Here is a 10,556-nt window from a genome sequence, read left to right on the forward strand (position 1 = left end):
CTGTTCTTAGGCAGCTTCTCATCCAAGGTCAAAGGTTAATTATTAAAATCAATGACTGCATATTTTCAAAAACTTTTGGTGGGGAGGGAGGAGAACCTCCCAGAAGGTTTATTCTCAAAGCATCTGAATTCATTCCTCTTAACACCCAGGAATTTGGGGTGGTGGGAGAGGGGTAGAAACCTTGCCTTCAAGCCTCAATGCCTCTTTAACCCACACAAAGTGTTCGATTACTATTTCAGCCACGAAGTTATTAGACCACAGCCTATATCATCCAGGTTGTGAGTTCCATTGAACTGAATCTATAGACACCCTGTCCCCCACTTCCAGGCTGGAGTTCCTATAAATAAACTGCTGTTCACACCCACTCTTTAACCTCGCCACTCTTGCCTTTCCCACCAGCTGCAATCTTTCTTCTCTTTGCTTCTTTTACAAATTTTCAGTCTCACTACATATGCTTTTTTTTTTTTTTAAGCATCAGACTTACTAGATCAGTTCCAAAATAGGATTAAAAACAGAGAGAATAGAAAGAAATCTCCTTTCCTGGCCTGACACACACAGGCACTCCTTACTATACTCTTCATCCTCATTCACCAACTGGTAAAATGTTAAAATTCAACCACCAGCCGATGCTTACTCAATCATAATTCCTTTCAGCTTTCTGTACTACATTGTTAATAATTGGTTCATCAAGGTTACTGTCTTTTATTATGAAGATGCTTCGGGCATTTGGCAATAAGTCCGTATTCTGACAATAAGTTTCTATGGAGCAAAAGCCCTGAGAATAGTAATGGGTTCATTCACTCCTTCTTTTATTTCTAATGCAGTGCAAGATTGCCAATAATTCTCATGACTGTCATCTCTGTGAGAGACTGGGAGATCAGCCCTCCCTCCCAACTCTCTCTTTCCTTTAGTTCTCTCTCTCTTTCTTTCCCCCTTCCCCCCCAAGCTGTGACCTGTCCAGTTAACTATTTTCACTCTTTCTACCCCTCCTGCATTTATTACACAGAGCTGAGAAAGCAGAAAAGACAGTGGTCATCATATCACACAAACAGAATTTGCTAACACCCCAGTCACCAGACCCAGGAAATTTCATACATTAAAGCACAAGTCACTCTATCAACTCCCTGTGTGTGTGGGTTTTTTTTTTTGTTGTTGTTCTCAACATAAATAAAAAGGGGGTCCAATAAATGGGAAATGAACATGAAGGGTATGGCAAGAGGTAGTGACAAAGAGAGGAATAGACTCCAAAAGAGACCAAATAATTTAAAAAGATTACTGAGTCAGTGGAGTTAAAAGTCAGAACCAGTTTTAAAACATGCTTTGCCCATTGGCCTTAAAAGAATGCCAAAGGCTCATAGACTTACATGGTCAGCGAGATTTGTGGAGGAGCCTGAAAGTTCTTCGTGATCTGACTTGGAGCTGCCGTCTCTTTCATCAATGACCAGGTCGATGGGCATTTTCCCCTTCAAACAGCTAATGTACCGGTGGCAGAAGTTATCGCACAGTTCGTGGACCTAGAAGGAGGGTCATGGCGGAAGGTTCAGCTCACGTTGTTGTTGTTTTGTTTCATTTTTAAAGAGGAAAAATATCAGGTTGCAAGGTTACATTTGGAAAGAGCAACAGTGTGATGTCTTCCAAACTAACTCTAATTAGGGGGTGTAATAGTTGAAGTCAAGGAAACAATAGAGCAATTGTTGCAGCAGATATTATTCTCCAGAGACTTCCCTGAGCAACAAGTTACAATAAAGAGAAAGAAACAGGACTGGAAATAACTAGGTTCAGACTGGGAGCCCAGAGAGTTAAATCTGATTCGATAGCAACACCAAAACATTAGAACACTGGAACCGGGGACAGCATTAACATTTTTTATTCAATAAGCTAAGGGTTTTGTAGATTTCCAGGGGAAAATGATTGAGGTGCAGAGGGATGTAAAGATATCCCAGCTAGAATGATTCCCTATGCCTGCAACCTAATGCAAACTCTGGGCCCAGGGTGAGCTGAGCTAATAAAGACCCAGCAGGCTGAGTGTCCAGTAACACGCAAATGGCAAATGGTTTGCTGCATTTCAAAATAATCCTGATTGTCTGGGGGGGGGGGGGGGATTGGGAGAGAGGGAGGCTACTTTAAAAGGCAGGGCTGTCCTGATTCACCCATCCTCTGAGCCTCTGGGTTGAGGAAATATCTAAGGAAGGACGGGGTTGCATGCTCAGTATCTCCAGGTGTTCCATCCCTCCCACTGGAGGTTTGAACATCCCAATTCAAATAGGAGAGGGAAGTGGCTAAATTAAAACAGGGAGTGTTATTTCCTGCTTACCTTTTCTAACTCCAAAAGATGAAACCTTAGTACTTGTATTGCTTGTATCATCTGCAAGAAAAGTTTGGGGAACGGAGTTAGGACTCTGTAACTCGAAGTCCTGAGGGGGGGTGGGGAGGGCAGTGTTCTGGGGAGAAGAAAACGGCAGGTGGCCAGGCAAAACCCACACATCAAGAAATAGTCAGAAAAACCAAGTGATTACTGATCATCTCTGCCTCATTGGCTACGGGGTAGGAATCTAACTCAACCTGAGCCTAAGCGTTATTATCTTTCCCCCTGATGTTCACTGCGCTGTTTGTAAGGACTGATTTCCTCGGGTCAGGCCTTCTTTCTCTGCCTGAGTCCTCTTTAAAACGTCCCCTCCCTCGACCTCAGGCCAAATTAAAAAGAAAAAAAAAAGTAGCTTCTCTAGATAGAAAAAGCTTTTTAGAACAGCATACCCTACGAAATCCGTCCTCACTAAAGAAGGAAATACTCAAGATGAATGGTGAGGCAGGGCCTTTGAAAGCGGATTTAAGTACTTTTAATATTGAAATTGTGCAAATTAGCAAAAGAATCGCACCTAAAAGTGGCCTGCGCCCGCTAGCTCCACACCTCCCCAACCCCCACCCCCTCCCGCCCTCCGCCGGGCCAGTGGTTGCAGCCTTCGGGTTAGCAGCCCGGGGCTCCGTCGGCTGCCCCGGCAAACAGAGGAAATAACTCACTTCTCGCAGCTTACTCCCGGGGCCGAGACCTGGGAAACATCCCCTGCTCGCGCTCTCAGCAAGGAAGCCCCAGCTCTGCCTCCTAGGGCTTCCCTCGCCCTCCTCCCCCGCCCCCGACGTCTATCCAGACCCGGGCTTGCCATCGCCCTTGCAGGGGCTCTAAGCTGTTCCCTTCCTCCCAGTCTCCCTAGAGCTTCAAAAGAGGTTTCTGCTCCAACTCCCCGGAGCTCCGGGAGAAAGTGGGTGCTTCGGGGCATGAGAAGGGGCCGAGGCTGGGGAAGAGCAAGGAACAGACAGCCTTACCAAATTGTCCAGCTCTGGATTTGAGGAAAAAAGTGGCTTTTCGGCGCGAACCTAGAAAAAGCAAGGAAAGTCAACATGAATTACCACCCCATTTAAAAGAAGAAAATCCTGCCACCGACTAGCCTGAGAGTGTGAGAGGGGGGAACAGTGGAAGATCGGTGGCGGAGAAGAGGAGGGCAGCTCTGGTAAAATGCATGAAACAAACTGGTGCTTTACTTAAATTAGTGGGGTTGCTGAGAAAGAACCAGGGCCTTCTTTCTGGTCCTGGCCCGGCTCAGGGGGACCTAACAGGATAAGCTGCAGCCGGGAAGTCAGGGCCATTCTCTGAGCCCCGAGTACCCCTAGTCCAGCCTTCCAAGAGCCTGCGGTCTCTCCTCCCTCACCTCCGCGCCCCTGACGGGACCGCTTCAGAGGCGCCCAGCTTCCTTGCCTCCCGGGCACTCCCAGGTCCCTCACAGCCCTGCTCCCCAATTCTTGGTCAAGTAGCTGCAGGCAGGGGAAAGGCCAAGCCCCAGATTAGGAGCAGGTCAACTTTAATTCGAGGGTCGAGCCCCTGTATTCCTGCTGGGGGGGAAAACAAACACCCATATTTATCTCCGCTTCCAATTCGCCTCCAGGCTCTGGGATGGGGAGGAGGCGTGGAGAGTGGACTGGGCCAGAGGAACAGATCGGGTGTCCCTGCCTTTTCCTCCTTTCAAATAAAGCTCCGAGGAAAGGGGGGTGGGTAGTGAAGGGCTGCAGGAGGATGAGGGGGTCAAGGAGGTTGGACCTGCTTGGCGAAGACGGCGATGTCCTCGTTGAAGGAGTCGGAGGAGCAGACGTCTCCGCCGGCCACTCCGGGTTCCCGGGGAGTGCAGGTCGCCAGCTCGCACTTCTCAAAGACCAGAGCTAACAGAGGAAACAACGGGTGCCTAACGGGCAGCGCCACGCAGAGACACATACACAGAGACCGGGTGCAGAGGGGAAGGAGCGAAAACTGTAATCAACAAGTTTGGAGGGTTTGGATTCCTTCTTTAATACAACAGGCACACATCACACTTTACAAGCCTTCCTCAGTCAGCCGAGCCTGGGTCAGAAACAGAAAGGAAAAGGGGCCTGGCCCTTTCCCTCAGCTCAGAAGTCCCTCAGATACGGCCAGAGGAGGCCCCTGGCCACTTTAGTCCGCCAAATAAAAACAGCCCTAGTTGGAACGTAGGGAAACATCCAAGAAGCTCAGGCAAGCTGGAGCCTGGAGTTGACTCAGACTCACTACGGAGGCCGCTGAACCAACCCCTGCGACCCAGCCCTGACCTCCCAAGAAAGGCACACTCTTTGAAATAAAAAATTAACTCCGCCTTTTAATGGACATTTCAGACGAAGCCGAAGACTTCACCTACACACACACCGGAGTGACATTTCCTAAATCCGAGAGAGTGCTCTTCAAACCCCCTCCACCCCTTTGCCTTATAAACTTGTTTGCCCTACTTCTAGTAAAACCCTGGTGTGGGGGCCAAAATAATAGGAATGTCACACGCCGAAGTGCTCCCTTCCAAAGACCACATTTCGCCCAGCGTTGCAGCAGACAAAAATAAATAAATTGTGTTTTAAAACTTGGAAGTGTGCTGCGCACTATCCCCTTTGTGTTCCTGGGGCGGTTTAGCTACACTTCGGGATGCTTGAGGCCTCTGGCTTGGGCTCAGTTGCTGTTTACCCACCGTCCCTGCCCCTGGTCATCCCCTGCCTTCTCCACCTACCCTCAGCCGGAAGAGCCGGTGTGGTACACGTTTGAACTGTGTATCTCAGCCCTAGCCGAATGTTCTCAGAACATGAAATAATTTCCAGTAATCTCCCTTACTCCCCCCGAGAGCGACTCCCTGCAAGCTGCAGTCCCTTCCACCCCGCTGCCCTTCAAGGTCTGCCCCCTTTATTTACAGAGAATTAAGAAGTGGGCGATTAGGACTTCCTGGCCGACAGAAGCAGCCCTGATCCCGGCTCAAGCTGCATTTAGTGACTCCCAGACCCTCAGTAGGAAACAGAAGAGAGGAGGAGGGGGGGAAACACCCCCAAATCAAAAAGCCAAAAAACCAAAGTTGCTCCTCATCGGTAGGAAACTTTCCCCCTTTTCAAGGCCTCTGTTAGGGGGCTTGAAAATACCAACCCTGAGTCCTTTGGCCAGGAATCCTGTCCTTGGGAAGGAGGCCCTGGCAAGATTCTGAGGTTTCAGTCACTCTAGGATGTGGGGTCCGGAGTGATCGGGCCATGAAAGTGGAGGAGGCTGTATCTTCCGGGTCTTTGACTCCAGGGCCAGAAGAGCAGGCCCTCTCCACTGCCCTTTCCTAAGGAAAGCAACCCCACCACCACCACCAAGCAGAAATAACTCTCAGTTGTCCACCCTTCCAACCCCACAGAGACGAACACACACTCTCACACTCACACACAGTAAGCTGAGTCCAGGGGGTCGGTTTACCCATAGATCGCGTCCTTGTCCCGCTTCAAGGCGTCGTTGACAGCAGATCCCATGCTGGCCGGCATGACATTGGGGTGTGGGGCGTGAGCGCCGTAGTGCTGCGTGGCGTGGAGCGGCGGCCCGTGGTTCAGGTGGTGAACCGGGGGGATCGGCCGCGGCGCATGAGGGTCTCCGTACATGGAAGCGGGAACCCCTACTCCGTCCATCCCGCCGTAATGGGGCAGCTCATCGTACTGTCAGAACCCGGGTAGGGGGAGGGGGCGCAGGAGGTGAGAGAGAGAGAAGGGGGGGGAGCAGAGAGAAGAAAGCGAACAGAGAAGTAGGGAAGGGATAAAGAGGAGAGAGAGGGAGGAAGAGAAGAGAGAGGAGGAGGGGGAGGAGAGAGAGAGAAGGGAAAATAAAAATAAAAACAAAGTCAGAAAGAAGAAAAGTACCGAGCACAAGTTGATCACACAGAAACCAAACCAGCCGAAACAACGGAGTTGAAAGTTGTAGGGGGAAAACTGCTTTTAGATTTTAAAATGAGAAAGTATGAGCCCAGAGCAGCGTTTAGAGAAGGCAGAGGAGGCTGTGAGGCCGGGGTTTGAGGGGGCGCCGGGAGGCCCCGCTCCCGCCGGAGGCAGCAGAACCATAGCGAGCCAACCGAGGGAGAAGTGGAGTTAGTGTGAGGAGGAAGCCCCGGATCCCACCCCTAACCCCCCTTCGCCTCCTCTAGAGGATCCAATAAATCAAAAGGCGAAATGAAACAAAATAAAGAGAAGAAAAACGCTAATAATCAGCACGAGAACGCCGAGGACGAGGAAAGAGCAGGGCCAGTGCCTCCCCGGGGGCAGGGAGCGGAGGGTGGGGGGGAATAACGTGAAAGTTACCAGAAACATTATTTAGCAGCGGATTCCCTGCGTCCTTGTCAATTTCAGAGACAAAACAAGCAGCCCAGGCTAGTCTAGGCGGCGGCGCAGCGGCTGCGGCAGCGCGGCCCCAGCGGCGGCCCCGGCGGCGGCGGCTCCTACGCAGCCCGTGCCCGCCCCGAGCCGCGGGAGCAGCGGCGGCAGCGGCGCAGCAGCGGCAGCAGGAGAACCGGGGGAATCGCGCTGCTGGGGTAAAAGCTGGAGCGAGGCGAAAGCGTGTAACAATTGCACACGCACACACCACTCACACGCACTCGTCGCCCGCCCGCTCGCACAGCGCTGGAACACGCGCGCCCAGACACGCACACACGCACGCACACACACTCGCACACACGCAGAGGCACGGGGGGGAAAGAAGCCGATGAATAATTTTGCTGCTATTTTTTAAAATACTGGCCGCCATCATCAAGCAGCGAGCAGCAGCAGCAGCGTTGAAGGGAGAGGAGGCATCGGGACAGGCCCCTCTTAGGAGAGGATTTATATCTAGGTAAGTGTTGGAGATTTAAACCTACCCTTTGCGCCATCAGTCTGCGCTCCAATAAACTCCTGGATGTGTCGTATATTTAATATCCCAGTCCGGATAAGAAAGTGATCTAGGTTGAAGATTCCTTTTTTTTCCAAACCAAGGAGACTTCTCCCAATTCTCCAATATGTTATTTTTAGGGGGAAAAAAGCCCAGGCAAGACAACGAAGAGTTTTTTTTTTTTTCTGTGATATTTCTTCTTTTTCTCCTTTTTTCTCTTCTTCCTCCTCCTCCTGATCTTCCTCCTCCTCCTCCTCCACCACCTCCTCCTCCTCCCCCCTCCCCTCCTCCTCCTCTTCGGTCCTCCTTTCCCCCTCTTTCTCTTCTGTTGCCCTCAGTTGGAAAAAAAAAAAAAAAGAAAGAAAAGAAAAAGAAGAAAAAGAAGAAAAAAAAATTGTCAAGCCCCCGAACTGAAGGTTACGAGCGGCCCGTCAGCAGCCCACATGTAACCGAACTGTCGTGTTTCATGGCTTTTTGCCACTCCAGCTGTCAATCAAAGCCCGGAATGTCAAGGTAGTGAATGAATGATGGTTGATGATGATGAAGAGGAGGAATCTTTCAGACCCGTTTTTTTTTCTTCCAGTAAAACTCCGCGAGGGGTTTCTGCTTCTTGAATTTTTTCCTCCCCCCTCCCCCCTCTTTTAGATTTGCCCCCGCGGTATCTATAATATGATCCTCTCTCTTTAAAGTATTGTTCAAAGAAAGCAGGGAGAAAAATCAAGAAAAAAAATGAGTAGTTTGCAAAAATTGGACTTCCTCCCCCCCTTTCCTGGTAGGTATTTTGTCTCTCCCTCTCTCTCTTTCTCGCTCGCTCGCTCGCTCTCACTCGCGCTCGCTCTCTCGCGCTCGCTCTCTCTCGCTCTCTTTCTCTCTCTGGGAGATGAGTGAGTGTCAGTAGGTGTTGGCAGGTTGGCTGCTGCCTGGCTTATAGAAGAGCCTCAGTTTGGCGGCGCGGGTCGGCGGCGGGAGAACGAAATGACGGAACCCGGAAGTCGTGGTGGCCATAGCCCGTCGTACGGCGGAGACACATCCCGGGAGTGGGGGAGCGGGAGCGAGGAGGAGCGCGCCGCGCCGAGCCTCTGATATGCAGCGAGTGCGATCGGACGGCCCTGGTTGGGGGGGCGAGGGAGGCGGGGGGGGCTAGAGGGGGAGGGGAGGCTGGAGCCCGGCGGACCCGAGCAAATCAGCGAGCCTGCTCCTCCAAGGGGACGGCGGGGAAGGGGGGCGGAGGGGAGGAAGAGGAGAGAATGTGTGTGTGCGTGTGTGTGTTCGTGAGCGCGCGTGTGTGCGCGCGCGAGAGAACGGGGAAAGAGGGAGAGGGAGAAGGAGAAAGAGAGAGGAAGAGGACAGGGAGAGCGCAGAGAGGAAAACTGCAGAAAACCACAGGGAAAGTACGGTACAGCCTCAGATCTTTTCGTTATTATTTTTTAAACTTCTAGTTCATTTTCCCATCACTCCCAGCTCTTGCCTAACTGGGTCGTGTCCGGGCCATTTGGCATGGCGCTCTCGCTTTTGTTCCTTTTAATTCCGCGGACCTCACTCTCTGCCCGCTGATCACAACGCCCCAAAGGCTTCCTGCTAACACCCAAGGGCAGCGGGCTTTGCGGACCGTACAGCTGCTGGGCTAGATTTTTTTTTTTAAGTGGCACTTTCTTCCTGTGCAGATTCAGGACCCTTGTTGTCAATTTTCATTTTTTTTCAGGACCAGAAGAGACCAGTATAACTGGGAGCACACTCTCTCCAAGCGGTGTGGACAAGGGGCCACCCCAGGAGTCTTCGGGGGGCCGCGGTGGAACTGAGAGGAAGTGAGGAGAGATTCGTTTGGGTCTGATGCTGCCAAGAGTGTGTGTGCGCGCGCGCGTGGTGTGTGTGTGTGTGTGTGTGTGTGTGTGAAAGAGAGAGAGAGAGAGTGCGCGCGCGCGACTAGTGCGCCTCCAAAGTGGATCTCACTTAGAGCTGGGAAGCACGAGAGGGAAAGATAGGGAGAAAGAAAAGCGAAGGAGAGAGAGAAGTTACAGTGCTAGGAGTGGCCGGCGCTCGCAGCCCAGCTTTGTTGTAGTTGCCCGAGGCTTAGCGGACGGCCGCAGTAACGCCTGCTAATGGCTGTGTTAATTACACCGGGGTGATTTCGCGGGGTCAGGCAGATGGGGCCGGCTCCAAACGAACATTTACAAAAAGGAAAAAGAGTAGAATAAGGAAGGAAGGTAACTACCCCACGCCGTTAGTGTAGAAACTAGTTTAGGCTCTTGTCTCGTCCAATCCTTGGCCGGAGCAGCACCCGGCTTCACCTCTGCGCTGCCGGTTTCCCGGCGGCAGCGCGTCAATCAAGCTGAGCCCGGAGCTGGGGGCGGAGCTATGGTAGCACCGCGCGCGGCGCACCAGCCCGGCTGCCCCTGGGCTCCCGGCGGCCCGGCCCGGCCCGGCCTTGCGCTGGGAGCGCGCCTCACCCCAACTTCTCGCTGCAGCTCTCTAGGTCCACCGCCCAGAGAGTCGAGAACAGATTGTTGTTCTTCAACAGCCGCCTTCCTCCCCAACTTTGAGTCCATTCTGGAAAATAGAAAGTAGGGTATCTTCTGTGCTCGGCTGCGACCCGACTTTCCCGCGACAGTGGGGAGGTTGATTAGGGAGAATAAAGTACTCTGTGTGTGTGTGTGTGTGTGTGTGTGTGTGCGCTCGCGCGCGCGCATGTGAGTGTGTGAGAGAGAGACAGGGAGGGAGGGAGGAGAACTAGTGGGAGGGTTTTGTGGGTTTTTTTTTTTTTTCTTTTTGGCCCCCTTTCCATCTTCTCTGCTTCACTGTAAGCTTTCGAGCAACACAAACTGGGCTAAGATCGCAGCCTGCAGAGACTCCAAGCGGAGTTGGAGAAATTTGGCCTCGTTTTAATAGGGCCGGGGAATGAACTCCAGAGGTCAATAAAGCCCTCCAAAAATGATGAATGATTGAGCACCTGTGACGATGATAGTGATTACCAGAGCAATTAAACAGTTTGATTAAATGAGCCATCATAACAATGATGTCTACGGGAAATCGGCCCTCACATATAAAAGATAGTGCGCGGGGTCTGGCACAGGCGCCGATAGCCCGACGCCAGGGAGAGGGGCTTGGGGCCGCGAGGGTTTTGCCTGGTGGCGCGAACAGTGACTGCTGAGCTCACTGAGCCTCCGGGAGGAGAGTCTAGCCCAGGTTTTCAGCCACTTTCCCCTCCAGGCTTCAAGCCTACCGGAGACGACCGGTATGAAACCTGAAGGTTGGGGTGAGGGTACTTCCTCCGCCGCCTTTTTTTTTTTTCCTAGAAGAACTCCAAGATTAAAAGTATCCTTATTTGTTGCCGAGTTGCTCGTCGACATAAAAGAGAAGG

At 51.9% G+C, this 10,556-nt stretch overlaps 1 protein-coding gene and 1 long non-coding RNA gene across 10 annotated transcripts in view; one reads left to right on the top strand and one right to left on the bottom strand.

Annotated features, from left to right (window-relative positions):
• The window catches only part of MEIS2 (Meis homeobox 2), a 213,160-nt gene extending 204,871 nt beyond the window's left edge, over positions 1–8,289 (bottom strand). For 4 of the 9 annotated variants that reach the window (XM_003791693.3, XM_003791691.3, XM_003791694.3 and 1 more), the window contains exons 1-6: positions 7,188–8,289; positions 5,768–6,000; positions 4,091–4,232; positions 3,322–3,372; positions 2,315–2,365; positions 1,365–1,514 (exon numbers count right to left, since the gene is read on the bottom strand). In XM_003791693.3, coding sequence (XP_003791741.1) covers positions 1,365–1,514; positions 2,315–2,365; positions 3,322–3,372; positions 4,091–4,232; positions 5,768–6,000; positions 7,188–7,199 — 639 coding nt within the window. In that variant the 5' untranslated portion in view covers positions 7,200–8,289. Of the gene's footprint in view, positions 1–1,364; positions 1,515–2,314; positions 2,366–3,321; positions 3,373–4,090; positions 4,233–5,767; positions 6,001–6,636; positions 7,151–7,187 lie in introns of those variants that run through there. The other 5 variants (XM_023514303.1, XM_023514304.1, XM_023514302.1 and 2 more) reach the window with 3 other exon arrangements.
• A 235-nt stretch (positions 8,290–8,524) lies between these two features.
• On the top strand, positions 8,525–10,556 carry LOC111725945. Its single transcript, XR_002773877.1, has 3 exons — positions 8,525–8,594; positions 8,901–9,003; positions 10,492–10,556. It is a non-coding gene; the product is annotated as an uncharacterized LOC111725945 (long non-coding RNA).

The sequence above is a fragment of the Otolemur garnettii genome, unplaced genomic scaffold (genome assembly GCF_000181295.1).
Source record: "Otolemur garnettii isolate 467f Iridium unplaced genomic scaffold, OtoGar3 scaffold00050, whole genome shotgun sequence".
NCBI classification, from domain to species: domain Eukaryota; kingdom Metazoa; phylum Chordata; class Mammalia; order Primates; family Galagidae; genus Otolemur; species Otolemur garnettii.